Source organism: Volvox carteri (assembly GCF_000143455.1).
Source record: "Volvox carteri f. nagariensis unplaced genomic scaffold VOLCAscaffold_36, whole genome shotgun sequence".
Classification (NCBI taxonomy): domain Eukaryota; kingdom Viridiplantae; phylum Chlorophyta; class Chlorophyceae; order Chlamydomonadales; family Volvocaceae; genus Volvox; species Volvox carteri.
The window spans coordinates 385-27,174 of NW_003307579.1; the positions used below are offsets into that span (position 1 = coordinate 385).

Sequence of the window (26,790 nt, forward strand, 5' to 3'; positions counted from 1 at the left end):
AAGGCCGGCCACCACACGATCAGGCTCAAAGGGTTGTCCTCCGCAGATGGAGCTGTGGCACACTGGCTGGTGATCCATGTCTCCATGCTTGCGGCTAAGTCCTGGTGTGATGTGAAGGCCAGTCCGCACTCGTCGGTTCCCTGGGCCCTTGTTCTCTGGTCGGCACGGCAGCAGGTGCATGACCACTGGCTTGTGGTCCGATGGTGTTTGCCGTGCCGTGCAAACACGGCAATCTCCGTCTTAACAATGTACGGCATTGTGCCATGGTCCACATAGATGTGGTCTAGTCAGGAGGCCCCGATGCAGGGCACTTTGTAGAAGTGGGTGTAATCGCAACTGTTGGGGTGCAGCTGGCTGTGGCTGTCCACCCATGGTGGGACCTGCTGCCCGGAGAAGGTCCACTGTTGGGCCATGTCCCCAGCACCCTCCTGGACCCGCTGTGGGTCCAGCCCTGGGTCTTCCACATAATTTAAGTCACCTGCCCAGACCAGCATGGTGTCACTGATCTAGGCTGCATGCCAGTGTGGTTGTGAATAGTGAACATTGGAGCGGGGTTGCTTGTGCTGAGGTACTCATGGGGCTGCACATGTTGCAAGTCCTCCCCAACACAGTACACAGCTGGTAAACCGCCCTCGGACCACAGGAGGAGTGGGAGGCGGCTTTTCCAAGTTGGCGGCCAGATCCCAACAGACGAGGATAAGTACCCCCACTTTGTGGGAAGAGTCTGACCAGGAGTAAGCCACCACTTTCCATCCCTGGGTGCGTGTAGCCTGCATTGCCAGGTTTAGCTCATTTTCCAGCTGGCATTGGTCATGAGCTGGGCATTGGTGTGGTGGGTTTCCCTGGAGGCACACCACATCAAGGGTCATCTCTGCCCATAGCTTGCCTGCTGCATGTATTTTGGATCTGTGTCTTGCCATCATGCCTAGCACATTGTGTATAGCAATCCGAAGGGGGTGGCCCCGAGTGGCTCTCCACTGGTGATTCCCTTTGTTTGCTGTTGGACTGTTCATATTATTGGGCGGGGTGGTTGGTTGGGCCATCCCCTTCTGGGGGCCTGGCACTGGCCAGGGTCCCGGCGGAGAGTTGCAGTTGTAGGGTTGGAGTCAGGGAGCCCCCCTGGGGGACTGCCTACCTCCATCACCTGGGCTTCTGTTGCATCCTCATAGTCGGATTCCTGCTCCTCCGCGTCACTGTCAGTCAGGCCCTTCGGAGTCTTTTGTTGCTTCTTTTTGCCTTGCTGCTTCTTGGCCTTGGCTGACTTCCCGGAATCGTGGTGGCCTCACGTTTAGCTGCGGCGGAGGCTTTGCAGGCTGTATTTGCCTTGGCCGTCCATGCACATTTACACGCCTTCTGTTCCTCCTCTGAGAGGTGTTGCAGGCGTTGCTTGAGCTGGCCAGTTCGTGGCTTAGGCCCCCGAGCTGGGGCTCTGGTTACTGCACAGGGGGAGGCGCCGCGCGGGCTACAATCCTGCCCCTGCAGTGTTCTGGAAGCCCTAGGAGCTGTGTGTCGTGGCAGCGTTATCCCGTTTGTGGTCTCGCCGGACTACCCCAGGCCCTTGCAGTGTTGATCGGCCTTGTGCATGGTCCCTTTTCTTTGGTTGGTTCCTTCTCCCCTGGACCAGCCCAGGAAGGGAGAGGTAGAGGGGGTCAGTTGTCGTGAGATGGCTGCAAGACGTTTTGTGGTTTCAAGCACTCTAAGCCTTTCTTTCTTGAGGGTTTTTATTGGCTTGTTAAGCATATCAGGAGCCCTTCCCTGCCTGGGCTGCAATAGCCGTCTTTTTTCGGTTTTCGGTTTTTTCTTCCCTTGGGTTCCCTTTGTCGTTTGTTGTATTTTGGGGAAAAAGACGAACCACGAACGAGTGAAGCTGCTGCCAAGGAAAGAGTGTACAAGAAGTAGAACTGACCAGTAGGCGTTCTTGAAGGCGGCGACCTCGGGATGATGTAATGAAGACGACCTACCTAGCCGCCAAGACTAAAGTAAGAGCGGAAGAAAAGCAGTAAAGCCAAGCCGTAAAGAGGTTACGGTAGGTGTAGCGGCGGCGGAAAAGTAGTGGAGAACTGCTGACGTGAGCTGGAAAAAATGCTTTTGCCGCCGGCCTGGCGGCAGCATTTACGAGATCGTAACGAATCCGGCTGATAAGCTGGTGATGAAAAGCTGGTGACATGCAAGTGCTCCTCCCAACCCCCCAACACGCGCCCGACCCGACCGACTCAACTATCCTAGTCCGGCCAGCCGACCAATGCCAACGCGGTTCTGGGGAGGGGGGAGTCGTTTGCCTTTGCCCTAGCCGAGGCTTGTGGACATGCTCTAGCGGGACCTGAGAGCCCTTCGTCGTGTTTTCACTGCAGCGCCAACCCCGGACGGACGGAGGTGCTGCGGAGTGGCTGCGTAGAGTCTGAGTCGGGGTCGGAAGCACACAAGACTAACCGACTTGCGCTGTGTGCTCCCGACCCTTGCGCTGTGTTTCGGCTTCGGCCCCCGGCTCTCGCGGCCCACAGTGTAATCTAAGTCATACATACATACATACATACATACCCCCCACCTACCTACATCAATGCCCCTCCTTCCCCCCACCTGATGTCCCGCCTGGCGGTAGATCCCCAGGTCGGCCTTGCCGTGGGCGGTGGGGACCTAGTCCGGCCGGGGGCCCCCGGGGGGGGGGTGGGGGGGCGACAGGGGGGAGGGAAAAACACGTCATGTGCCAGCGCGGGCGGCCTGGCAACCGGGTAGGTCATGTGGGGTGCAGTGAAGGACAGCAAGACAGCAACCCCCCTCAGATGGTGGGATGAACATGGCCAACACAACTACGGGTGGTGCGGGGGGAGATGTGTCACCGCTGCCGGTCAGGGCTCGGGGGACTCGGGGCTCGGGGGCAGCTCCAACTCTCGCGGGGGCTGCCGGGGAAGGCAAAGAGCGGAGAGGGGGAGTACGGCCCCAGCGTACGGCAAACCCCCCAACCCGCCATCCCACTGGCCCCCACCTGCACCAATGTCAATGAAGGACACAGCCGCCTCGCCTGCTGGCCGGACATGTTCCTACCACAGGGGTATCAGGGGAGGGGGCCGGAGAGGGGAAAGACGAACCACAAATGATTGAAGCTGCTGCCAGGGCAAGAGTGTATCAAACGTAGAACTGACCAAAAGGCGTTCTTGAAGGCGGCGACCTCGGGATGACGAAGTAAAGAAGATGTCGGAAAGACTACCTACCTAAGCCGCCAGGACTAAAAAAGCAGAAGAAATAGTATTGCCAAGGGGGCGGGGGCGGGGGCGGGGGGAGGTAGGGGGAGGGTAAGTCTCACCACTTTCCCCAGCCGGTCGCCATAACCACCATAACCGCCATAATCATTGCAAGGGTTACTAACGGCCGCCCACCGTTTGACGCCGAAGCGCCTGGCCTCGTACGACACCGCAATGACGTTGCCGTTGCTGTCGTTGAAAATGCGGTTGTCCTGGGATTAGGTTGGGGGTTGGGGGGGGAGGGAAGAAGTGGGAGTTAGACCCGGTAACTCGCAGGCAGCAGGGGCAGGAGGGGCAATAGGGCGGGTGAGATCTAGCCACCATCGGAATTGAGGTATGGTTGTGTGTATGTGCGTTGCAAATTGTACGGAGAGTCTGCCAGCGCGGCAATTGTACAGGGGTGCAGATACAGGTGGGGCAGGGATGTCGAAATGGGTTTTGGTTTGGTGGGTAAAGACCGCGGGTCGGACCGTGCTAGGACACATGGGAGCCGCCCGCACCCCGGGCCCCCCCCTCCTCCCCTTCACATCGCATCACGCGGGAGGTGGTCCCACTCTTCCCCCACTACCCCACAGTTCGCCTTAAATTCGTCTTAATCCCCACCACATACACACACACACAAATAGATACTTCCCCCTCCGGGCCGTTACCTCGGGTGTGAGCGCCTCCCTGGGCGCCTCCCTGTCCCGTGGGTCGTACTGCACTACCGCCACTGGCTGTCCGCGGAGGGAGGGGTTGCGAACCACCTCCACCTGGAAAGACGATAGGGGGAGGTAAACCCCGTGGGGTTGGTCCACACGCGGCGGGAACGCCGGACGGGCTTTGGGGGGCCTAAGTTTCGGCATATATGTACGAACATGTACGGCATGAGGTGGCATCTGGACGGTCATACCATACGGCCGATGAACGACGGCCTTAGGAGGGGACGATGGGCGGGGAGGCGCGAGGGGGTTGCGGGAGGTTGACCCCTGGGGGCCGGACCCCCGGGGGATTGGGGAGGGGCTTGGTTGCCTGCCACAAGGACGTGACTGACATAACGTGATGAGTGCGTATGTGTGTGTCTGTGAGGCGACATGTGCGGCCCCCACGGGGCCGCCAGCCTATATGGCCCACCACCAGGCCGAGGCACGAGGCCGCAACCTACCCCCTCATACACATACATACATACGCATACCTTCCCCCGCACCCACCCCTTTCGGACTTACCTGGCAGTAGAATGAGTCCAGATCGATGTGGACCACCACTCGGGGTCGGGACACGTGCACCGGATGGGGCTGGTGCGGGGCCGGGGGGGGCTCGGGCTGCATGGCTGCGGTATCAGCGATTGGGGGGGAGGAGTTAGAAGGACCCTCCGTACAGCGGGCCCCTGTAGCGCTCGCAGAGGCGCGTGCTAACACTACCGTAGCTGCCACTGCGGTTGCTGTAGTAACCTCCTACTGCTCCTGCTTCTACTGCTGCTGCCCCTTGTTGAGGAGCGCAGCGCCGGGTGGAGGAGGGACCGGTGGGCCCCTCCCGGCCCCTCCAGGGGGACCCGTGGCGGCCACAGCTCGGCGGCGAGCGGGGACCGCAGGGTTCAGGGAATTGGCCGGAGATGTCCCGTCCGCATGTGGCGGGGATAAGGTTATGGGTAGCTGTGGCAGGGCGCAGGGGTATGTGTATGTGTATGTTTACGAGTGCGGGGGAAAGGAGTGGAATGAGGGGTTTGCAAGGGGGCCCCGGTTCCGGATGCTGATAACGGGGAAAGCATCCGGCGACGGGATTGGGGAAGCATTCCTTGGTGTAAATCGGCAACCTGAACGCGGCTCTAACGCGCTATGCATGCGGACGGACAGCTGAAGCAGGCGATGACGGCTAAGCTGAGACCCGATCACTTCATTCCCTTGCATCGCATCAATTGATTATGATTATATTATAAACCTACCGAAGCAGCCCTTCTCCGCAAGGCGAGAGTCTCCGAGGATTAGAAATGAGACTTTAGCTTTCCTTCAGGTTTCACCCATCTAGCATGCAAAAGGATGGTAGTTATCCTAGTTCTCGCTATCTATATCCAGGCATAAAAGCAATAACATAACGACGCTGGCCCCAGCAATGGAATGAAAACCCGTCTCGGCTTTGAAGAGATGCATTCCGATAGTATTTAAGCAGCCCCTCGCACAAATGTGTCCGGTCGTACTGTGCCGAATAAAACATCCGTACATATCGACCCAAAAGTCAGGAGCGAATTTTACCGCGCAGATGCGCGCGTGCGATTCTCAAAATGCGCCTGTAAAAGTGTATGTAATTTTTTCGGCGAAAGGCCGCTCATCAGGGCATGTTGGCCGCAGTCACAAGCGGTATGCATCTCGGACTTTTGGCTGGCTGCTTAGCCTGAGCTGAATAAGATATGAAAAGATATGAAAGCATACAACGTAGCTTGCAAGGCTGGGCGCTTGAAACGGCTGCGGGAAGAGGAAGCGTTCAGGACATCAGACAGCAAGAAGCACAACACCTGCTGGTAAACCACCGAGAATATCTTCAGTTGGGGACGTGTAGCTTTAGCCGGCGGGGTCGACCATCATACGCTTTGCGCACCGCCAATCCTGCTCTGGCCCAAAAGATGGAGGCCCTCTACATCGCGCAGTTCAAGGCCCGGGGGCCGGGCGGCTACAATGTGCTGCGCGGGCCGCCTTCCGCCAGCCCGGCCTTCTACGCGATGAGCCGGCAACGCGCCGGCAGCGCCCACACGCCCACCGCCGTGACAGTCCAAGACGATGACGCCCCAGCCACGCTCGCCTAGCCCACACAGCAACTGGACACCTAACGCTTGACGGACAGGGTCCCACGATTTCGGCCCTAGGCTTCTGGACATTGGGCAGTGCTGTTGTATTTGGGCACGATCACACTTGGGGTTTCATTCACGGTGAATACATGTCGGACTTAACTCGTGTGTGAACGGCGGCTGCGGCCCATACGGACAGCAGCGCTTGGGATGGTCTATTGCGTGAGCGTTGGGGGAAAAGGGGGGGCCCGCTGCGCTCCTTTCTATGTACGCTCGTCGCGTGCTCGGGGGCAAGTTGGTAGCGTGCGAGTTCACCCATCATGTTGCCTGTCCTGGCATGGCCATCCACGCGCAACAGGAAACTGAACCTAGGCCTTATTCTTCGTTCCTACATCATAGCAAAGGACCGACGCAACGTGGCCTGTGCACGCGCTGTTCCTGTGGTGCTGTTCTTGTTCTTCTGGTTGTTGTTCCTGTTGTTCTTGCATACAGGCGTGCGACGACATGACTGCATGTACATTGTGCCGTGCGCCAAGCGTCCTGGAACCAGCTTCTACTCATCTACATTCCATTATGCCACTGCACTTGCCTCTCCAGCCTGGCCCCATTCTGCAACTTACTATCCAACACCATACGTGCTTTAGAAACGCGGGCAGCTGCTTCACAAGGACCCCCCTATTTAAGCAGCCTCTCGCACAAATGTGTCCGGTCGTACTTCGCGAATAAACAGTTCGTACATCGTCCCAAAAAAGCCAGGAGCGAATTTCACCGTGCGGATGCGCGCGTGCGATTCGCAAAATGCGCCTGTACAAGTGTATATAAATTTCTTGGAGGTGCGCCAGCGCATTGCGTGTACTGTACACGCGCTGTTGCTGTGGTGCTGCTCTTGTTCTTGTTGTTGTTGCTGTTGTTCTTGTATAAGCGCGCGACGACATGACTGCATGTACATTGCGCCGTGCGCCAAACGCCCTGTAACCAGCTTCGACTAATCTCAGAGATTATCTCACATTCCAATATGCCACTGCACTTTCCTCTCCAGCCTGGCCACATTCCCTTCCTCGCAAACGTACTTGGGCACCTTCCTATCCAACACCATACGGGCTTTAGAAACGCGGGCAGCTGCTTCACAAGGACCCCCCTATTTGTATGATACAAACACCATCACGAAAACCGAACTACATATGTTTGGTTACTTGAAAGGCGGTTGTGCTATGCACGGCAGCACGGTCGGAGCAACTGCCGTTCCACTCCAAACAATACAGGCATCTTACATTAATTAGACGACGATAGTAAAGTTAGTACAGATCCTCCTAGGTAAACGCCTACGCGCAAAGTGAACTTTTAGATAGCTCTGCGGAATCACTCGCAATTGCAAATTACGATACCACAGACCAAGGTCTTCGTTTCAGTTGTTTTTGACATATTGCATATTGAATATTAACAGAAATATGGGGCGGAGTAAAAAGCCGGAGCCGGTGAAGCCCATAGCGCCTGAGCCGGCTCGTGAACCGATCAGGTTAACAAACCTATACGACGCAGGAATCTTGAAGGGAACCCTTGATGAGTTTGCAAGAGAGGTATGCGTGCCACAGATACGACGATGATCTATACAAAGCCGTTGGACGCGTCTTTTGTGCAATCCCAGGTTATCCTTGACTATGGGCACCAAGAGGACGTTATGATCAACAACGTTAAGATCGGCCTTGGAATTGCAGCGTAAGCTGGGTTGCGTGTCCCAAACGGCAGCCAATTGAAGCTGCACGTACGCGGCATGTTTATCGCGTTTTACTTCTGGACGCAGAATGGCCATAGCAGCATTCTCTCACTTCGGGCCAGGGAAATTCCCGGCCAACTGGTGGATGGTCTTCGGCTGTGTCGTGTCGTACATCCTGCTGACCTTTGTGATGAACATCTACAGCTGGAAAATGGAGGGAGATGCATTTCTCGTGACGAAGCCGTTCCGCGTAAGCAAGGGTTGACTAGCCCGGGGCCAAAACCTGTGTGGACCGTTAGGGTGGGCAAGTGGAAGTTCAGCGGGCCCTTGGACGCATCGCCCCGCGTGGGAACAATGGACTGATCTACGTGCTGCAGCATTGAAAGTCACTACACGGCTGGCTGGACGCGTGAGAAGACATCGTGGCTTACATTACGAACTCCTGCTCCACCGCTTCTCGCTCGCTCCCTGTCCCGGCGCTCCGCAGAATGGAAAGGGCCTGCGGTTATCGTCCCGCATGGGCCGTTTCTCAAACGAGTACACGCTGGTGCTTACGGGCCGGGAGGACCCGGACATGTGAGTCTGTGAGCCGTTGTCCGGGAGCAACCTGGCTGGCCCCGACTGTCTGTTTAGCTAGGGCTAGGCGCCGTGTGCAACGAGACTTATTGGTCGGCTGCGACACCAGTGTGTCGTCGGTCCTCCCACAGTGGGACTGCTCCCCTTGGGCTGTTTACCGGGTGGGTGGACACGGACACTGCATAGCTGGATGGCTCTATCATAGTCACGTGCTGGGTGGCAGGCGGTTTCGTAGGTGTCGTCAGTGGGGCCGCCTACGGCTGATGTCAAAGCCCTGTAATAGGCCTGTCGCGGCAGCAGTTGCAACTATGCAATGGGGCGTGCAAAGGGTTGGGTTGCATAACACGCATATGCATTATCAAGTGCAACACCTAGCATGCCCATTTGACGGGGGAATGGCCAGGGGTGTGTTTGCAGTGGCATTTGGATTGCGTCGTTGTCCCTAGCTTTGTTGGTTCTTATTGCAAAATCTTGCGGGGTGCCGTACATTGCACTGGGTCAGAATTGTGCCAACCAACTGGCCCGTAGGCTGTCTTTCAAGGGTTGCATAAGTACCGCAGGATGTGTCTCGTATTGCATGACGCAAACGGCTAGCTGGGCCAGGCGCGCAGGGGGCAGGCTTTGCGTTTCAATCCGCACGTGCATTTCCTCCCTGCCACTTATAATACCGAACCCGGCCGCCACACCCCCTCCCATGCCGGGGTTGTTCGCAGTGAGGTGATGTCCACCGTGCGCATATCCAGCTTCTTCCACGAGGATGGGTACCTGGCAGAATCCGCTTGGCGAGCCGAGGTGGAGAAGCTGTGGCAGGCCTTTGAGCAGAAGCGAGGCGAGAAGGTGGCGAAGAAGAAAGACTGACTGAGGCTGCCGCTCAGCAGCTGCACGAACGTTGCAGTCTCCTGTTAGGCGGCGGCCTGGTGCTGGATCGCCTGCTAAGCATTCGCTCTTCAATCGAAGAACGTTATGACAATATTGACATAGGGTTTGAATTTATACTGCTGGGGGCTGCGAGTGCAGTGAGAGGTCTTACCCGGCAAGTGGAATGGCGTGACTTCCTAACCTGGCCTCAGCTGACGTCTCTGCTAAGTGTTCCGTTTTCGACGCAACAGCAGAGATTGCCATGTGGTTATAGAACTGGGCTTGGATGAACAGTGGCGTGTTGCTCGCATGGTCTTTACCCTGCTCATTGCATGGTGGCCCCTCGTACGGGAAGGAGCCTGCGGACTTGTAGGATTTTGCAGGCAAGGGCCAATTGTGCTCTTCCTGGCAATTCGGTAGATTCTTGCGGGGCCTGCACGCATTGCATCTGTATCCTCATGCACTAAGGTGTCCTGATAGGTGTCCTGATAGGACGTTTTAGACATTTTTATGGCGGTTTCGATGGACGGTCAGGTGGCCAAGGTATGAAGAGCTAGTTGGCCTTGCTTGCACCGTTCCTTAATAATGCTTTCGGCGATAGTGAGCACCCTGATTGCTGGTGCTTGAAAATCCTTATCCTGAGCGCCACCAGGTACAGCGATGGCCTCGCGCGCCTATCCTGACTGGCCGATCCTGGGTCCCCATGGACTTCACACTGCTTAAATTTATCCAGTTCGCATTTCTTGGTGAGAGCACTCACTCAACCAGTCTGTACGTATTACAGCGATTGTTGAAAGCAAATCGGTAAATCGAAAGCATATCGCGAAAACCGTTGCTTGCGACGCACTGCACACTTTGACAGCAAACCATGGGTCCCAAGACAGGATTTGCGCAGAGGGGTGCACACGGCGGCACCATAGCGCCGAAACGAGTGCGTCATTTAAATCCACACGATCTTTGTACATCTGCTTCTTTTTCAGCAGGAGCTGCAACAACAGAGCACAGTCCTTGCCTCAGGTCTCCTCGCGTACCACCCACAGTTGCTACGACAGGAAATCTACAACCTTCACTCCCATCTATATATCTATTAACCGGTGAAAGGCTGAGAATCCCTGCCTTCCCGGCCATCCAAGCCACGCGCACCAAGCTCACCATGCATGCCCACACCCACCTATCCACCTCCCAGGACTACTTGCGTGGGGTCTCGTCCGCGGCCGCCTGTTTCCCCATTACCCCGCCCAACCCCGGCACAATCGCAGTTCTGTAAAGCTCGCGCAACAGGGACAACATAGCACTATGCACACATGCACATACCCGCCTTTCCTTTCCCTCGTCAGCTGGCGCCCAGTCGCTGTCCTCGCCCCTGGAACGCACGGAAGGCGTCCTGTCCCGGAGCCGCGTGCGTATTGGTGCGGCGGCCCACGCCCCAGTCCGCGAGGAGGTTCTTTAGAAACTGGGGCGTCCTCAGCAGCCTTGGACCTCCCATGGCTGGGTACAGGTCCTCTAAATAGAAGTACAAGTGGCCCGCCGCAATGCCGAGGCATGGCCCCCAGGGGATTTCTGTCGTTACCAGATAGTCCAATAGCACGTAAAAGAAGGGCAGGTAAAAGGCCTTGATGGTGAATAGGCCCCAGATGGAAAGCACCTGATCCGGGAAATGGCGGCTCCACACGTACATGACCATAAAGATCAGAGCAGCCGCGTTCACCAACAGGGCCACGCCGACCGTATACTGCAGCACGGCTCCCATGGCCAAGATGGAGGCCGCGCCGAAGAGCAGCATGAAGAGGTAGTCGGCGGGCTGGAACTGAAAGACCTGCGTCTCCAGCACCTTGCCGTACGTCACCAGCCAGACCAAGTGAAAGATCAATGTGAGGTTCACTCTGCCGCCGAACAGGAAGGTGGTCAGCGGGCGCCACACCTATGGTACCCCGGGGCCACCAAGGAGCAGGACACGGTGTGTGAGGAACGGGGGAGCAGAGGGGGGGAGAAGAGGAGAAAAGGAAGAGCAGGGCAGGAGGACTGAGTGGCATCGTTGGGGGCAAAATTGAAGATCACGTCACGTGTCTATGCACCGGGCGGGACACCCGAGGTTCATGAGAGTTTGGCGACGGACGGATGGGTGTTGTGTGCGGGGTTTTTGCAAGGCATTTAGCAAGTTAAAAGCAGTGGGGTGGGGGCAGAGAGGGGCCGCCATGGCCACTGTGGCTGTGGCCGCAGCGTGGAGCCCACCGACCAGTACCCAGGTGGCCTAGCAGCAGGTCAGTGCGTGCACGCGGGCCCACAGAGACGGTGGAGGCCTTCAGCCCGTCCCCTTCCCCTTCCCAACCCAGCGGAGCCGGTAATAATCTTTGGCCCCAAATGATCACCGCAGACCCTGCAGGAACACGCCATGCGCATGGCAGAAGCGGGACCTATTTCCTGGGAGAGCGTCCCCTCAGAAAGTCTAATTCAAGCCATGGTCTCTCGCACGTGCGGTGACATACGGAATGACCTGGCTGCCATTTCGGATACCGGTAAGAATGAAGCCAGGAGGGACCAAGAGGTTTAGACCCGCTAGGCCACGAGAGAATTCCGCAACCACGCGAGGCAGAATAACATATGTAGCATTGTGGATCAGTTCCTGCACTCTCGCACAGCCTCCCAAAGCCCGTATGTATACGTCCCAAGCGTAGCTTCCCACGCGGAGGCTTTGCCCTGGTTTCGAACCGGTTCTAGCCCTTTTATGCGGAATCAGCAATTTGGTGTCACAAGAAGCCTTGAGGGGTTGGGGCTCTTCACTGAAAACGCCTGACGTTGGTCAGGGAGTCCCGTGCACGTCATATACACGGCCACGCTATGCCGTCGCTGCAGGCATTTGACACAATGGCCACTCCATAAGATGCAATACAGCTTTAGGGCCGACAAACCAGGAGCCGCCTTCCCTCGTCATCTTATCGGCGTATCCTCATCAGACTCCACCCACGCCCCTGACGACATGCCTTCAGCAACGAAGTGGAAAGCGGACCTAGCCCTTCTTGTTACAAACACGCTGTCAAGGATGGTGAAAGCCCTTAGTGAAGGGATCCCCTCGACCTCTTACGAGCGAGGCACGGCTGTGTATCACGCACGGGTACTACGGTCGATCGTGACGCAACCCGCCGGCTAACACAGTCCCCCCTTTTCAAAGCGCCATGCTGACCCTAAATAACGCTAGGATTTGTTTCTGATACTCACCTCGAAATGACTAAAGACCCGTTGCCAAATCAAAACCAAGTAAAATCCGGTGATCATTTTGAAGCTTGCCGACAGAGCCAGTACAGCCAAGACTGTCCCATATGCGCGTGTGATAGGCGGTAGACTTTCATACCAGGCACGAGGGCCATGCCCAACATCGGTTGCTTGGACAACCCTGGGTGGCATTCTAGGCCTGACCGTGGCCAATATCCGTCTAGTACTCGCTTTCACAATAACTTATAAGCTACGTCCAGGTTATGCGACTGCAAGCTACGTGTAGGACAGGAGGAAGTAAGCTGAAGGATCGACCAGTCAGTTTATTTAAGTACGTCTGATGTAATCGGCGAGATATGCAACGAAGTAAAAGATAGATTGCTGAATCAAAGAGCGTTTCCTTCTTCCTTGTTCCAGGGTGCTGCCCAACGGTTGGGACGGTTGCAAGGGATGACGTAGCCATTGTGCCCGTCGTTAATCATTCAGGGTTATGTCTACTGCTGTTGGCCCAAGAAGTTTGGGACTATCAATTGATAGTAGTCTTCAGAGTCCTGCCTTGGGTCATCCATACGTACTTGCGGGCGCCACGGGAATACCTAAAATTACCACTACAAGCTTCCAGAGTGGATTATGCATTAACACTGAAATGCATCGTCGGCCATGCTTGCTGCGTTCAGAAGCGCAGACACTGGGGTATCGTAAACTTGCCGTCCAGGGCACATCGGCTAACACGAAGCGCTTTGATAGAGAAAGCATTGTTGCGCATGGAGACAATGGGGCAAGGCTGCAGGCACCAGAACTCAGCGGGGATGTGCAAGTGGAAGATACCATGAAGGCCGTCAGGCAGCGGACGGCATTCGGGTGACGGAAAAGCTTACGATCTCGGACCCGGGGAGAACACCATTCGAATCAGTGATACGCAAGTGATATTGATATGCAATTATTGTTTTCACAATACTACTTACACAATAGACCTAGATTTGGGCTTTTCGGTGTCTTTGCTCGTACGGCAGCCCCCTTGTTTCCTTTTAAGAACCATACTTTGCATCGGCGCTCTACTGCAGAGAATCTCTTGCAACAGACCTTCATCATGACACTCCATCCGGCCTGCTGCGGAAACAGGTGTCAAAACAATTTCTCACGACTTCTTTAGGTTGAGCAGTCGTGCAAGGCCTTGCAGAGTCCTCTTCCCTCTGCCCGCCGTCACCTTTCATCTGCCGTTCAGCCACCTATCCATACCCTAGCCCTAACCACACTACTTCTATGCCACCTTGCGTACCTCAAGCCTGCCGTTTAGTTGTTGTTGTTGTTGTTGTTGCATGGTCGTGGGTGCGTTCCCCGTACCTGCAAACCACCCTAGTACGAGCCGAGGGCTCAAGGGCTGCCAAATCGCCTATAAGCACCTTCCTACCTCGCACTCCCAACGAAACAAGTGATGAAGGATACTAACGACCAAAGGGAACGATAGAGTTGCGGTGGGACCATATGCGTTCCAGCATCCTTGCCAGGCGTTTAGTGTGTGTCTATGTATGTATGATGTTGTTACAGGGTGGTACAGCTTCACCAGTGGCCTCCTTCCCGAGGCAATTCCCTGCTCTCCCCTGCTAGAGGGGCACCCTAATCCATTCATCACATCCGACTTCAGAGTGTATTTTTTGGGAAGGAGGGCACCTAGCTGTATCGGGCTTGTTCGTTGGCCGTTGTGGCTTATTAAGGTGGCATTGACCGCCATGATATTCATGCCGGGACCACACCACGCACAGCTCAATAATGATTGGCAGGAAAGACTCTTGAAGCACACCGCATCGTCATACCCGCGCGCACCACCTCCTCCCTCCTCAACACCCTTGATGCATGCTCGGGATTATACATCGTCTCTACACATACGGGTTTATATCTGGTACGAGCCCCCCGCGAGCAGCTCCCAGCTCAACAGCGCGTCCACCTGCCCTGGCTCCGCGACCACACCCGGCCCGGCCGTCACAACCACCGTCCGGACCCCAAGCCGCCGACAGGCACCCAGTGCAGCCGCGTGGCGGCGGGACCCCGACACCAGCACCAGCGTGTACGGCAGCTCTGTCGCCAGCAGCTCGCCGCGGCCGCGGCCGCCGCCCGTAGCGGCAGCGGCAGCACGCGCCGTCCCGTTGCGCAGCGCCGCCAGCAGCCTGTCTATTCCGCCGTTGAGCGCCCTGTCTGAGGCGTCATCAGTGTTCTGCGCCACCCTGGGTTCGAACCCCTCCCTCTGCAGCACGTACTTGAGCCCCAGCTGATGACCTGCCGGCGGCCGATACAGCTCCCCAGAGCTGGAGTAGTACGCACGTACCCCACCCAGTCCGGTCCGGTAGCTGTTCTTCTTACTAGCGCCAGCGCTGGAGGCACCGCCACCGCGTCCCGCACTGCTGCTGCTGCCGCCGCCGCCAATGGTGGCATTGCCGCCATTCTGCGGCGGCTCGTCGACTTGCAGCTGCTGAGCGATGGCAGTTGCCGCCAAGCTGGCCGCCGGCTTATCGGGGTGGAGGGTGCGCAGGTGCCGCTCAAGGCGCGGTGCCGTCAGCAGCTTTCCGCACACTGGGCAGCGGACTCGGCCATTCGCGCCTGCTGCTGCGGCGCCACTGCCCTCCACGCGGACGCCAGCGCTACCTTTAGCATTGTCATCGCCCTCCGCATACGTGGAGAGGAAATGTGTTGGCACCCAGGCCCATGCCTGGCGATTTGCGTACGCGTAGCTCCCCACCACACGACCCAGCCGGTGCGCCAGTCGCAGCACCTCCACGGCCACCAGGCGCGGGTCCCGATTCCCCGGGTGGGCCGACTCCACGTCCCAAAACACGTGTACTAGCGCCTGAGGAGGACCGCCGCTGCTGCCGTACTGGGGGGAGTCCCCAGCTCCCTCCCGCAGCCAATTCGACAGCGGGATGGGGACTGTACGGCGTGAATCTGCTGGCAGCGGAAAGCATCGACGTCAGCATAAGCAGCGGCGGGAGTGCGCCATGGGCGACGCGGCAGCAGGGGTGTGCTGCTCACATGAGAGATACAATAGTAGCTGACAGATGGTATTTAACGGGGACCCATGTGGCCGCGGGTTGGGTTGCGTAAAGCTTCCCTCGGTTCGTCAATCGATCCACATCACAAACGGTAACCTGAGCCCTGCGTGGCCCAGATGCATGGTAAGCACCGGCGCCAACGCTGCTCTCGGCACGTGTGCACCGATCCGGACACACACCCCGGCGCTTGGTGTCCGGTGCCGTACCATTTGGTGTAGCCCCGGCCCGGGCCCCCACAACAGCTACCAATCCCAGCTTAGCCAACAGCCCTCAGGAGCGACCAACCCTGGCAGAGGCCCAACGGCATACAAACACCACCGACCCCACACCGCCAGCTGGACCGGGGTTGGGGGAGGGGCCTGGAGAGGCACACACCTGGTATAGGTCGCGGCTGCGCGATAACGACGCCACGGCGGGCGGCTTTAGCAGCGCGCCTTCCCGCTTCGTCGCTCCCGGTGGCGCTGCTCAGCACCTGGGCCCTGCTCAGCACCTGGGCCTCATTGCTGATGCCCTCTGAAAGCTGCCGTGACAGGAAGCTCCAAAGAAGAGCGGTATCAGGCTCGGGCGCATCGGGGCTTGGCGGCAGGAGGGTTCCCAGCTGCTTGATGCGATTTTTCAGGAAGCGTTGGAAAGCCCGTGCCCCGGCCTGCTCTCGGCCTGCCGGGACGTGTTATGATAAAAAGAGATAGTTCATGCTACGGGGTGGTAGATGTGGGGCAGGCTGAGACCGCGAGTTTCCAACAGATACTCGAAACTCCGCAAATGGAATTCAAGCGGCATAATCAATGTGATGTTTGAAAAGGGATAACATACCAGCTGCATTGGTAATTTGGAGGGTTTGCCGCAGTGACCTTGAGTAATCTTGATGCACCCAACGTGACGAAGGCTGTCCCCGGGCATGATCGTTCGGTAAGATTTGATCTTTGAATAAGTTCATATCATTTGCAAATAGATCTGCAGCAAAACGCTTAGTTGCTGGGGTTTGCGGGTCAGTCAGTAATGCACGTCAGTTTTGGCAATCGTGCAACTCCTGGCATGGGATGATTAAGGGCCAGTTGATAACAACGGAACCCAAATATATACTGTGCCGTTGCTTTGGACGTTCAAGCTTAGGAGGCTTGTTAGGGACTGTTGTAGGAACACTGTAGAAATGCAGGGAGCGTTGACGCTAAACGGCAGGCTAGGCCCTTGCCTGCCTGCCCAGCGTCCCCGATTGTCCACAGCTGTTCCATACGCTTTTAAGGCAGGTCCGCGCGCAGGCCGGTGCTCGCTCCTTGCTCGGCCAGGGCGGCTCGTGCATACAGGTAGGTATGCGGCTTTCAAGTCCCTCATTCCGTTTCACCAACTCATTCCTTACATAATTGTAATAGTAATACTAATGACCGGGAGATCTGCACTGCAGCGGCTGTACCGGTGGCCCAGTCCCCAGTCCTCTTGACTGAGTGCGCATCGACTGTCGCCGAGGTGCCGCAAGAACTCTTCTCGCTGGGAGAGGGTCTGGAGACCCCCATCCAACTCATCTACCTCGTCACGCTGCTCGGCTTTCTGGCAGTGGGTGCCTATCTTGTGGTCCGCCAAGTGCTTATCCGGCGGGAGCTAGATGAGGGTGCCAAGGGCCTGGGCGAGCGGATCCGAACAGGGGAAGCAACATGCGAGGTAGGGGACGGCCGACCGGTTGTGTATACGTGGGTTAGAGAGGAGGGGATTAAGATTGACAAATCGCCACGAGAGGAACCTTGTGCCGTTGAAGACGGGATGGTTGTTGTTGGATAAAGGCACTCCGGGTGCCTGAACCCGTCTGGGCCGGTCCTGCGCCATTAGGGCCGGCCGACAACGACAGCGGTGCGAGAGGGGGGGATGGTGCTGGGCAAGGGAGGGCTTGCTAGACCCGGTGCAGCTCGGGACCGCCAAACCCCCCCCAACTCCGCCCCTCCCTCCCCTCTCCCCCTTCATCAGGACTATTACGAGCTGGGTGTCATCCTGACCCGCAAGAAGCTGTTCACCCAGGCCACCAAGAACCTGGAGAAGGCCAAGAAGGTGTGGGACGGAGAGGAGTCGGAGCTGGCGCAGGTGCACAACGCACTGGGGTTCTGCTACTTCAATATGGACAAGGTGGGGGGAGGGGGCTGGGGGGCGCGGGCACTGGAGATCTCGATCTGGATCTAAGTGTGTGGAAAAGATCCCGGGTTTTTGGGTTTTGGGGTGTGTCGGTCATGGGAATGAACCTGTACGGTGGAGATGATGAAAGGCGGAGAGGGGGTTGGAGGTGGTGGGTGTGGGTGGGAGGGGCATTGCACGTAGCAGCGTGTGGGGGGTGAAGGCTCATGCAGCGGAGATGTGCAGATGCGGCCAGATGGGTCATTTTAGACGAATAGAAGGCGGAGTAAGCTGCACCTGTTTGTGTGTTTAGGGTTTCCGTGAACTGGAGTGAGTTTGGAGAAGGCGGTATGTTTGTACGCGCTGAGTGGAGGGGTGGTTGGGATCCCGACTTGCTTGTCTGCCCCGTGGGGCTCTGGATGCGGAAGGATAACCCCTGACTTGGCTTGAGAGCCCCCTAATATAGTGTAGTGGGTGTTTGCGCACATGCACACACACATACACACACATCACCACCACCAGTTGCACCCCCCCTGGTTCCCTCCTGTTCCGCTCCTCTTTTCAGACTGAAATGGCTATTCAGGAGTACCGGAGGGCGGTGGAGTTGCAGCCGGGTTACGTGACCGCCTGGTGAGCGGGGAGTAGAGGCGCTGCGGAGGGAAACCGGGAGGCGGAGAGAGGCAGGGCGGACGGGAAGGGGGAGGCAGGGCCGTCAGGCTGAGGAGGTACACGTCATGGCGTCATAAGTCTGGCAATGGAGCAGCGGGGTTCGCTGCACACTTCTTGGGAACTGAGCGGACGGGGGGGGAGCTGAGGCTTGGCGCACTGATCCGCCTCCTCCCCGCGGCCCCCTGCGGACTCCAACAGCAACAGCTCGCAGCAGCTTTGGACGTCAGCCGGCAGTCGTCGTTCTTCTTGATACTGCCACCCCCCTCATATACCCCTCTCCCTGCGCCACACCGATATCACACTTGCCTAAGTTCCGCAGCTCACCCTTCGCATCCATAAGGCCCTTTCCATTCCGCAGTCAGAGCTATCACAGTCTTGTGTTTCCGAAGGGAAGGAGGATGATAGCGCCCGGAGGACAACAACCCGGACACTGACACAAACCCGTCTATAGCACACTGGCACAGCAGCTGCGCCCTCTACTCCGCTGCTGGACAATGTGTGCGTGTCTCACCCCCGGCCACCTCTAACCCCTACACACTCTCCCCCACACCACACACACACACACACACTTCTCTTCCCCCCTCATGCACAACACCCCCCCTCAGGAATAACCTAGGGGATGCCCTGGAGAAGAAGGGCAAGTGGAGGTGCGTCCCGTTGCGAGAACAATATATACCACCCTCTAGGCGACATGAAATGATCACATCACCAACCCCGTCATCATCATCGCCATCATCATTATCATTGTATCATCATGAGATAAGGAGCGATAGAAACACGTGCACGGTTGCGAGGTAGAGGTAATTTGAGATGAGTTACCGCATTGGAGAACGGTCCGGAAGACCCAGGACCAGGACCTCCACAGCTGCGTGTGGCCGTGCAGTTACATCCTAGCGGCCTTTTATCTTCCATCGCCCTCCTCAGAGCGCCGTCTTGTTATCTTGCGTTATCGAGTACCCGTCTCATCCGCCCTCCCGCAAAGCCCTCGTGTCCAACACCCCGCGCCCCACGCCACTCACTTCCCCCCTCCAAAAGGGACGCTCTGGTGGCGTACCAGGAGGCGCTCACGTACGCCCCGGACAACCGCATCGCCCGCCAGCGCTCCGACTACTGCAAGGAGAAGGTCACCCGCCTGGCGCTGTGAGGGGCCGGACACTTACCACCCGCCCGCACACGCATAAACAGACACATACATATGCACGCACAAGTAGCCTGATGCGGCATGGTGGTGTGGGGGTTGTGGAAGGGCCTGGATGGGGGGGAGACGTAGGGGCCGCGTGGGAAACCCCGTCACAGACTGTGTGGCTGTGTTGCTGAGTGCTGCCGGAGGCGTGGACAGGCCCCTGCTGCTGGTGATGGTGGTGTCTGGCTAGTCAAAAAAGACCCTGTGCTCTTACAGCGGCGCGGAGGAATGTGGGAGGAGGGGTTTCGAACCGGGGGCTGCTGGCGGTGGCTCCCACTGGGGAGAAGACTGCCACCGCGATGGTCAGCACCGCAGCAGTCATTGGCCTCCCCGACCTCCCCTCTCCTGACCTCTCCGGCGTCCGCCTGGAGGCGCTTTCAGCCGTCCCGCACCGGCAGCTTGAATGTGAGAGTGACGTTGTCGTCGTAGGCATCATCGCGGTGGCGGTCCCGGAAGACATGCATGACGTGCACGTGGCCGCCGCCCTCGGCGATACCTGGGGGGGGGGAGAGAGAGGCCGCACCGGTGCGGGTGGGGGGGGGGAGACGAACCACGAGCGAGTGAAGCTGATGGCAAGGAATGACTGATGGGGATGAGGGTGAGGGTGTGTACGAGGGTTGCCAGAGTGTGTGTGGGAGAGGCAGGAAAGACACGCCGAGATCCGGGTATGAGTACACACACAAACGTATATGTACGTATGTATGTGTGCCCATATGTGAATGTAAAGGGACGTGTAACTCGTTGTCCCTCCCGTGGCTGAGTGGGGGGCGTGGGAGGTGCGCGTGGGTGAGTCCTGCGGTAGCCGGGCCCCCACCCGCACCCGCACCCGCATACTGCTCCCGCCCGAGGAGGACCTCCTGATTGCCGGGGGATTGTGGGTCCTCCCACAGGAGGCAGTGCCAGGAAAGCGGAAATAGATAGAAACGTGAGTGTTCGAGCAGTCCGTGGGGGCTGGATACTTCAATTTTGTTATTGCCGTAAGAGGCCTCGTTTTTTTGTTTTCTTCCCTTTTCCCTCATCAGCGGTGCGGGAGAGCGTGGGATCCAAAACACACAACACACAGGCACGTGCGGAATGCATGACACGATACGTGTGGTGTCACCAAGTTAGCCGTAAGTAGAGTGTGACACTTGGCGGCAAAATGTTGGCAGCGAGGAGGGAGGAGCGAGAGCGGGGGCCGAGGGTGGCAGAAATAGCGGGGGTACATGTAACGGGTACACTGCTTTCCCCGGCTTTCATAGATTGGTGTGCGGACTGCTGCGGGCTGTGCATGAACAGTATATGTCCGGGGGGAAGTAAGTCGTGAGGCGGGCGCACTGCCCCATCTGGGCCACGAGAAGGATAAGGATACGGGGTCCCTTTGCCGTTCCTGAGGCGTAATGCGGAGAGAGAGGGTGTGAGAGAGAGAGAGAGAGTGCGAGTGTGTATGTGTTTCAGGTGCGGATGACGATTTCGCAAACTTGGGCGGTGAACACCGCACTGTAAGCTGGCGGCTGCTAACCCGGTGGTAGCAGCCATCTCCCTGCCGGCACCCGCCCGGGCTCTACCGGCCGCCAGTAACCATCAGCACTGACGTCCAGACGCTACCTGGCTGACTCGGTGATGATGCTTCATGATGAAATGACAACGCACGAAACAAACTACCGTTTCCCCACACCCACCCACCCGCCCACCCCAAACGTAACTTCAAGATCCCCACAGCCCCGCCTCATGGCACCCATAGCAATACCCCCACCACTACCCCCACCACCTTGAGGCCCAACCGCAGAGAAAACCCCTGCTACCCCTCCGCTATGCAACGCGACCCTCTTTTGCCTACAGCCCTGTAGCCTTTCCCCCGCCCCCCGGGACACGCGAGGGGGAGACTAAGCTCGGATAGTGCGGCAGTGGTGTATGCGGCGGCCTCCGCACCGCCACATGCCCCCAACCTACACAATGAGGGGGGCAAAGCCGGGGATATGTCTGTATGCCTCGCAGCGGCCCCCACTCCCCAACCCACACACGAATCAGCGCACTCCCGGCACGCGGGCGAGGGCAGAGGTGTTAAGGGAGCGCCCTCACCGCACAGCACTTGGGCCGGTTCCGTGAGCAGAGTGGTGTGTAGCACTCTGGAGAGCTGCTTCAGCTGGATGTGCTGCGGGATGGGGATGGGGAGGGGGAGGGGGGGGCCCCCATGGGGAGAGCGGGGCGCACACGGCAGGGTGTGTATGGGTCAAGGGAAACGGGAATCTTTATTGCGGTGTATTGAGAGAAAAGAAAGATATCAAAGTGCGATATATTACATATAAGATATACATGTATACTATATGTTCTATATGTACATACATATGCCGTCAAAAGCCTGTGTGGGAATAGTTAGTATGAGGGGTTATAAGCAGTGCTTTTTGGGTCAAAACTGAAGCCGAGGTTTTGTAGCTTAGGGATCGGTAACATGTGTTTTTTGGTGTGTCGCTTATCGCTCCTGACCCACGTGACTGGGGCCCGTAGGAAAAGCGCACGACCGCTGTGCCGCTACCCGGGCGGGGGGGGGAGGCAGGAGCCCCAAAGCCAGACCGTGTTGCCCTTGTCAGGGCCGCAGTTTACGACAGTTCAGCGATGTAACATAGACATGAGCAATGGCAAGCGCGACCCCGGGTCGGGGTGCGCGGTTACAGCCGCACAGCTGATGGCGGCGAGCTGGCAGCCGCTGCTCACCACGCTGACGGCCTTTCCGGCGTCCAGAGCTCCCTGCAGCTGATCACCGACCGACTTGGACCTGACACACAGAAGTGGGAGACATCCAGGCGGGGCAGAGGGGCAGGGGCAGGGGAGCTGTGCCGGGCAGGGAGGGAGGGAGGAAAGGCGGATGGCAAGAAGACTGGCGCAGGGATGCGTTGCAAGTACGCCATTACGGGTGGCCGATGGTTACAAGTTACAATCTCCGCACACAAGTGCGGGTGTGTCCGTAAAAGCCGGGGGGGCCATGGACGGGCCATGGCGCGGCCGATGGTGGGGGGGGATGTGCCCCCCGGGTTTCACGAGGGGGAGAGAGAGAGGGAGCAGTTGTGCAGGTGTTTTGCAATCGTTAAGCTGGCGGCTTGGACGAAACAATGTCTTCATTTCATTCTCCCTTTTGGTTGTCAGAGCGCCATCAGAGGGGCACTCGTAAGAGACTCCTTTTTCTCACGAAGTCAGTGGAACACCTTTGAAGGTGGCCAACACCTGAAGGTCTCCGTTACACCCGGTGCACATGGGAGGGTCCTTCCGTTATCTGGTATTAAACAAACACGCCACAGACACGCTGGAAAAGGGCCGAAAGGGTCACAAGAGACCCGAGACCGGTGTGGAAGTGGAGGTGGCTTCCTCAGTCGACCCCTGTGTGCTGCTGATACTGCTACTGCTGCTCCAAAGCACGACCTTTTAGCTATCCACATATCCACACACACACACACGGCGGGCCACCCACCGGGCCCCAGCCGCAGTGCGCCCCGTTAGTCCCTAACTCCTTCACAACCTTCGCAGCGGTTAGTCCCTGAAGAAACGATTTGCCCGGTGGCACACTGACACATCTACATCAACACATAATACACATACACGCACATGCATACATACATACATACATACATACATACATACATACATACATACATACATACATACATACATACATACATACATACATACATACATACATACATACATACATACATACATACATACATACATACATACATACATACATACATACGCACACACCTGTCCGTCGCCTCCGGCTCATATGCTGTGTGCGGATACACCGGCAGGTCCCGCAGCTGGGCCCCCAGAGCCACACTCGCCGTCTGCACCAGCACGTGCGCATCACCGCCCTGCAGACGCCGTGTTGGATGGGGCCATTGGGGGGTCGGAGAGCGGAGGTAAGGGTGGGTGGGACGTACCCCCATGCCTTTCATCGGCTCTAATAACCCCCCCCCCACGCACCAAGCTGGCCGCAGCTAGTCAGGTAGCATGTCGGGGGGAGTGGGTGGAAGGGGCGGTCCGGTGAAGCAGCACACACGCCCATCCCTCCAGGTTGGCGGAGGCGCATGTGAGCGGTGCAGCTGCTGCCCCAGCCGCAACCGGGGAGGAATGCGTTTGTGATCACGATCGCAACCGTGTTGTACAGTAATGTTCAGTAATGGCTGCTCTGCCTCCTCTCTATATGCCTTTGTAAGAGGCGGCGGGGACCTCCCGCCGCTGAATCCGGGAGTCCCCCATCCGGTCGGATTGCGCACCGGTTGAAGGACGGCAAACAATCGCATAACATGGCGATAATATACTAGTCATCGACTGAATGCTACGACTAGTACTAGGGCCTACGGCTCTGATTTGCCTTGGAGGCGAGGGCTCCCCCCCCCCGGCGCAGGATCCTGCCGCACCCTGCTGATGGCGAGCATGGCCGTGTCGTCCACCGACTTGAGCCGGTCCACGATGGCTTGAGCCGCCCCTAGCGCCGGAACCAAATCCACGTAGGCAGGGCAGAAGGCGCCCACATCCTTGGCGGCAACCAAGGACTGAACCTCCGAAGCCGTGTACGGCTTGCTGATGGGCACGTCCTGTACGACGGTCGTGCTGGCGCCCTGCACGAGGGTGGCGTCCGTGGGGGTCGGAGGTGCTGGGAAGGGGTGACGTTTGTTGCATTCGTTAAAAGGCCGTCGTCCCCGCCGCGGGCAGCCCGAAGCAAGACGATCACCAAGGTAGCGGAGGTCCTAGGAGCTCACCCCTGCGCGTTACGAGATGTTACAAGTGAAAACCCCACATCGCTAACACGCCATCGCACGGCTCCCTGGTCTGAGGTCCATATGCAAGTGGCACATGCGCGACAGCACGACAGTGGGCGCTCGGAGGGCCCTATACGTATTCCTAGGTGGGGTGTAGCAGCCAGGGAGAAGGCGGGGTCATTGGGGGGGGGGTTGAGTCCCCAGTACGAACCCGAACCCGCAACCTAGGGCGAGCGAGCCCAGACCAGTGGCACTCGGGGGTCGTTCACGGGGGACTCATCGTGGGGCGAATGGGACTCCCGGCAGGAGCGGGGTAAACACGCGTGCACGGATAGAGGGCGGTGTATTTGTGTGTGTGTGTGTGTGTGTGTGTGTGTGTGTGCACGCGCACATGAGAGACCATGAGAAGAGAGACCTGTCCGGCAGTCCGTAGCCAACCCACATCAGCCAGACGGCCGGCGCTACCACTCGGGACTATCCCGCTATAGCCGCATCTCTCCACTCCGCGGTGACCTCCGGAGGCCGCCCTGTAAGGTCTCCGGCGCGTTCTATGCAGTCCCTTAGACGCTATGATTCCGCACCCACAGTGTGTAGTAGAACTGCAGTACAAGGCTGTACGGCAAGTTATGATGACCTGCCAGAGTGTTCCGCTTGTAAGGGCGTGGCATAGAATTGCATCCTTGCGCCAGTTACACACGACCACACGGCGATATCATGACGTGAAAAGCAAACTCGCACGACGTGCAAGCATTGAGATGGTGGGGACAGCCGTACTGTAACGCCGCTTAGGCAGCCCTTGGTTCACCGGGCCAACGGTCATCCGTACCAACGGTACGCCGAAGAATATTCATAACTTTCCGATACCAAACGGTATTTATCAATACCACAACTATCTAGTACCGCCATTGCACCGCACGGTACTTGCCGTTGCCGTAAAGCAGAGAAAAGGCTTGCTCTGTGTGTCGGTGGCAGGACTTGACACCTGACGCGTGGTGAGCTTTACATCCACCTTGTCAGAGTTGGTGGCTGCCGCGCCCTTGAGGACGCGGAGCAGCAGCCCCACCTCAACTTGGAACGCAATCAAATTAAAGTGCTTGCTCTGGCAGCGGTACGTGTCGACGTCGAAAAGAGTTTCCTGGCGGGTTAGAGGAGATGAATTTGGGGCAGATTTCTGGTGGGTACGCGGACCTCCAGCGCATGCACATACCCATGTATGTACTATGGAGGTTAAGGGTAGGTTGCAAACAGGGTGGCCATACTCACGGCGGCAAACCGTGCGGTGACATGCACGCCATCTGTGTTTAGGCTCGTCTGTACAAAATGGACCTCGTCAGTCCCAAGAAGGACTTGACACGTCTTTCCAAATTTTTCTATTGTCGGCAGGAAATCTGCATATTCGCGGCATGAAACGAGGATAGCTTTTAGTCGCGCCGAAGGTATCGCAAAAGACAACACCTTACTTTTCCACAGCAGCCGACCACCATGCTCTGTAAGCGTTCCTTTTAACTTCATTTCCGTTGGCTTTGCATATGCGGGTGATCGTTCGAGTGGCCAATTCAAGCGGAAACTTGTGCAAATACTACTTTCTCCCTATCGAATCCACTGCGTAAGTGAACATTTGAAAGGAGAATGAAAGGACATATAATTACGTATTCATGACGAGGCAACATGCCATTTCAGGGGCAGCAGCAGCAGTAGCAATAGGTTGGTAGTCATTTCCCCGCACGAAGCCTGCGTAGGCTATTGTCCTTGCGTGCATGCATGAATCCTCCAAATTTGCTGGAAACACCGGGCAGATCATAATGTTGTGTATTAGGATGCATGAAGCGCAAGGACACAATCACATGAGCTTGGTCTTTGATCCCTGGTCTTTGTACGGCAAAGCTGGTTCACTTGACAGCATATCACAGTTGAACCCCAAGGCAGTAAGGGCCTAAGGTTCCAATTGGATTTGACGAGGATGTGTGTTTGTGACATATCCGCAGGTGCGGAATGAATAATAGGCTTGGGGGAACGTACCCACAGAGGATAGATACCGCATTGCGGGTGTACGACGAAACCAGAAGCCGATGATCAAGCACATAAGCGAAACATTTTGTGCACTATAACGTGAAGATGATTAATGATTCACGCTGTCAATGCCAAAGCCTCCGCTGGCCCAGGCACCCACTCTGACTGCAAGGGACATACCCTGGCTCTGCAACGGTAACCATCGTCAGTACCGGTGTAACCCGATGGTTATTACCCTTGAAAACAGGTGAATTTGTGATGATGCACAGGCAACCTCGTTGGGTCGCATGCAAGACAAAATCAAGGTCTCACCAGTTTCCACCGCAAATGAAGCTAGCATCACCTGTAGCCGATGGTTGCACCTTCATAGAGTACAGGAGACACTATGAGATATGTCCATTTTCTCTCTCAGGTTAATGCAGTGATCGAATTCGAGGTATGCTTCGCAAGACCAAACATCCGTACATCTATTTCGCGGAGGCCGCAACGAAGGCAAACATGTACCGATTGCCGCTATTCATTATTATGATAAAGTTATAACACGCTAGCATATAATCTGTTTGCATAGAGCAGAAGTCAACACTAACCTTTACTCTGCACAGCACGGTTGCTTCCAAGCCGCTTTTTGAGTATCGCTTTTGGACTTGCAGGTGCGTGATGTCGGGCTGTTAGATGCGTACACCTTGCCCTTGCGAC

General features: G+C 57.2%; 5 protein-coding genes across 5 annotated transcripts; 2 read left to right on the top strand and 3 right to left on the bottom strand.

The window, feature by feature from the left end:
* Positions 1 to 7,290: 7,290 nt before the first annotated feature.
* On the top strand, positions 7,291 to 9,882 carry VOLCADRAFT_105904 (uncharacterized protein). The gene is made up of 5 exons (XM_002953342.1): positions 7,291 to 7,574; positions 7,643 to 7,713; positions 7,799 to 7,961; positions 8,199 to 8,287; positions 9,001 to 9,882. Exons 1-5 carry the CDS (start codon positions 7,446 to 7,448, stop codon positions 9,143 to 9,145), a joined length of 597 nt encoding a protein of 198 aa, XP_002953388.1. The 5' UTR covers positions 7,291 to 7,445; the 3' UTR covers positions 9,146 to 9,882.
* A 482-nt stretch (positions 9,883 to 10,364) lies between these two features.
* On the bottom strand, positions 10,365 to 12,669 carry VOLCADRAFT_82188 (uncharacterized protein). Its single transcript, XM_002953441.1, has 2 exons — positions 12,362 to 12,669; positions 10,365 to 11,066 (listed from the first exon to the last, which is right to left on the bottom strand). The coding sequence occupies exons 1-2, from the start codon at positions 12,545 to 12,547 to the stop codon at positions 10,479 to 10,481; spliced, it is 774 nt and encodes a 257-aa protein (XP_002953487.1). The 5' UTR covers positions 12,548 to 12,669; the 3' UTR covers positions 10,365 to 10,478.
* Positions 12,670 to 14,246: 1,577 nt separating this feature from the next.
* VOLCADRAFT_94138 (uncharacterized protein) lies at positions 14,247 to 16,299 on the bottom strand (the record flags this gene model as incomplete). The annotated part of the gene is made up of 3 exons (XM_002953442.1): positions 14,247 to 15,295; positions 15,775 to 16,056; positions 16,251 to 16,299. The coding sequence occupies 3 exons, from the start codon at positions 16,297 to 16,299 to the stop codon at positions 14,247 to 14,249; spliced, it is 1,380 nt and encodes a 459-aa protein (XP_002953488.1).
* Positions 16,300 to 16,549: 250 nt separating this feature from the next.
* Positions 16,550 to 19,309, top strand: VOLCADRAFT_118323 (uncharacterized protein; the record flags this gene model as incomplete). The annotated part of the gene is made up of 6 exons (XM_002953343.1): positions 16,550 to 16,646; positions 16,802 to 17,055; positions 17,356 to 17,511; positions 18,062 to 18,126; positions 18,771 to 18,812; positions 19,201 to 19,309. The coding sequence occupies 6 exons, from the start codon at positions 16,550 to 16,552 to the stop codon at positions 19,307 to 19,309; spliced, it is 723 nt and encodes a 240-aa protein (XP_002953389.1).
* A 1,274-nt stretch (positions 19,310 to 20,583) lies between these two features.
* On the bottom strand, positions 20,584 to 25,885 carry VOLCADRAFT_94140 (uncharacterized protein; the record flags this gene model as incomplete). The annotated part of the gene is made up of 7 exons (XM_002953443.1): positions 20,584 to 20,717; positions 21,410 to 21,482; positions 22,043 to 22,159; positions 23,125 to 23,193; positions 23,743 to 23,943; positions 25,094 to 25,219; positions 25,874 to 25,885. 7 exons carry the CDS (start codon positions 25,883 to 25,885, stop codon positions 20,584 to 20,586), a joined length of 732 nt encoding a protein of 243 aa, XP_002953489.1.
* Positions 25,886 to 26,790: the final 905 nt, after the last annotated feature.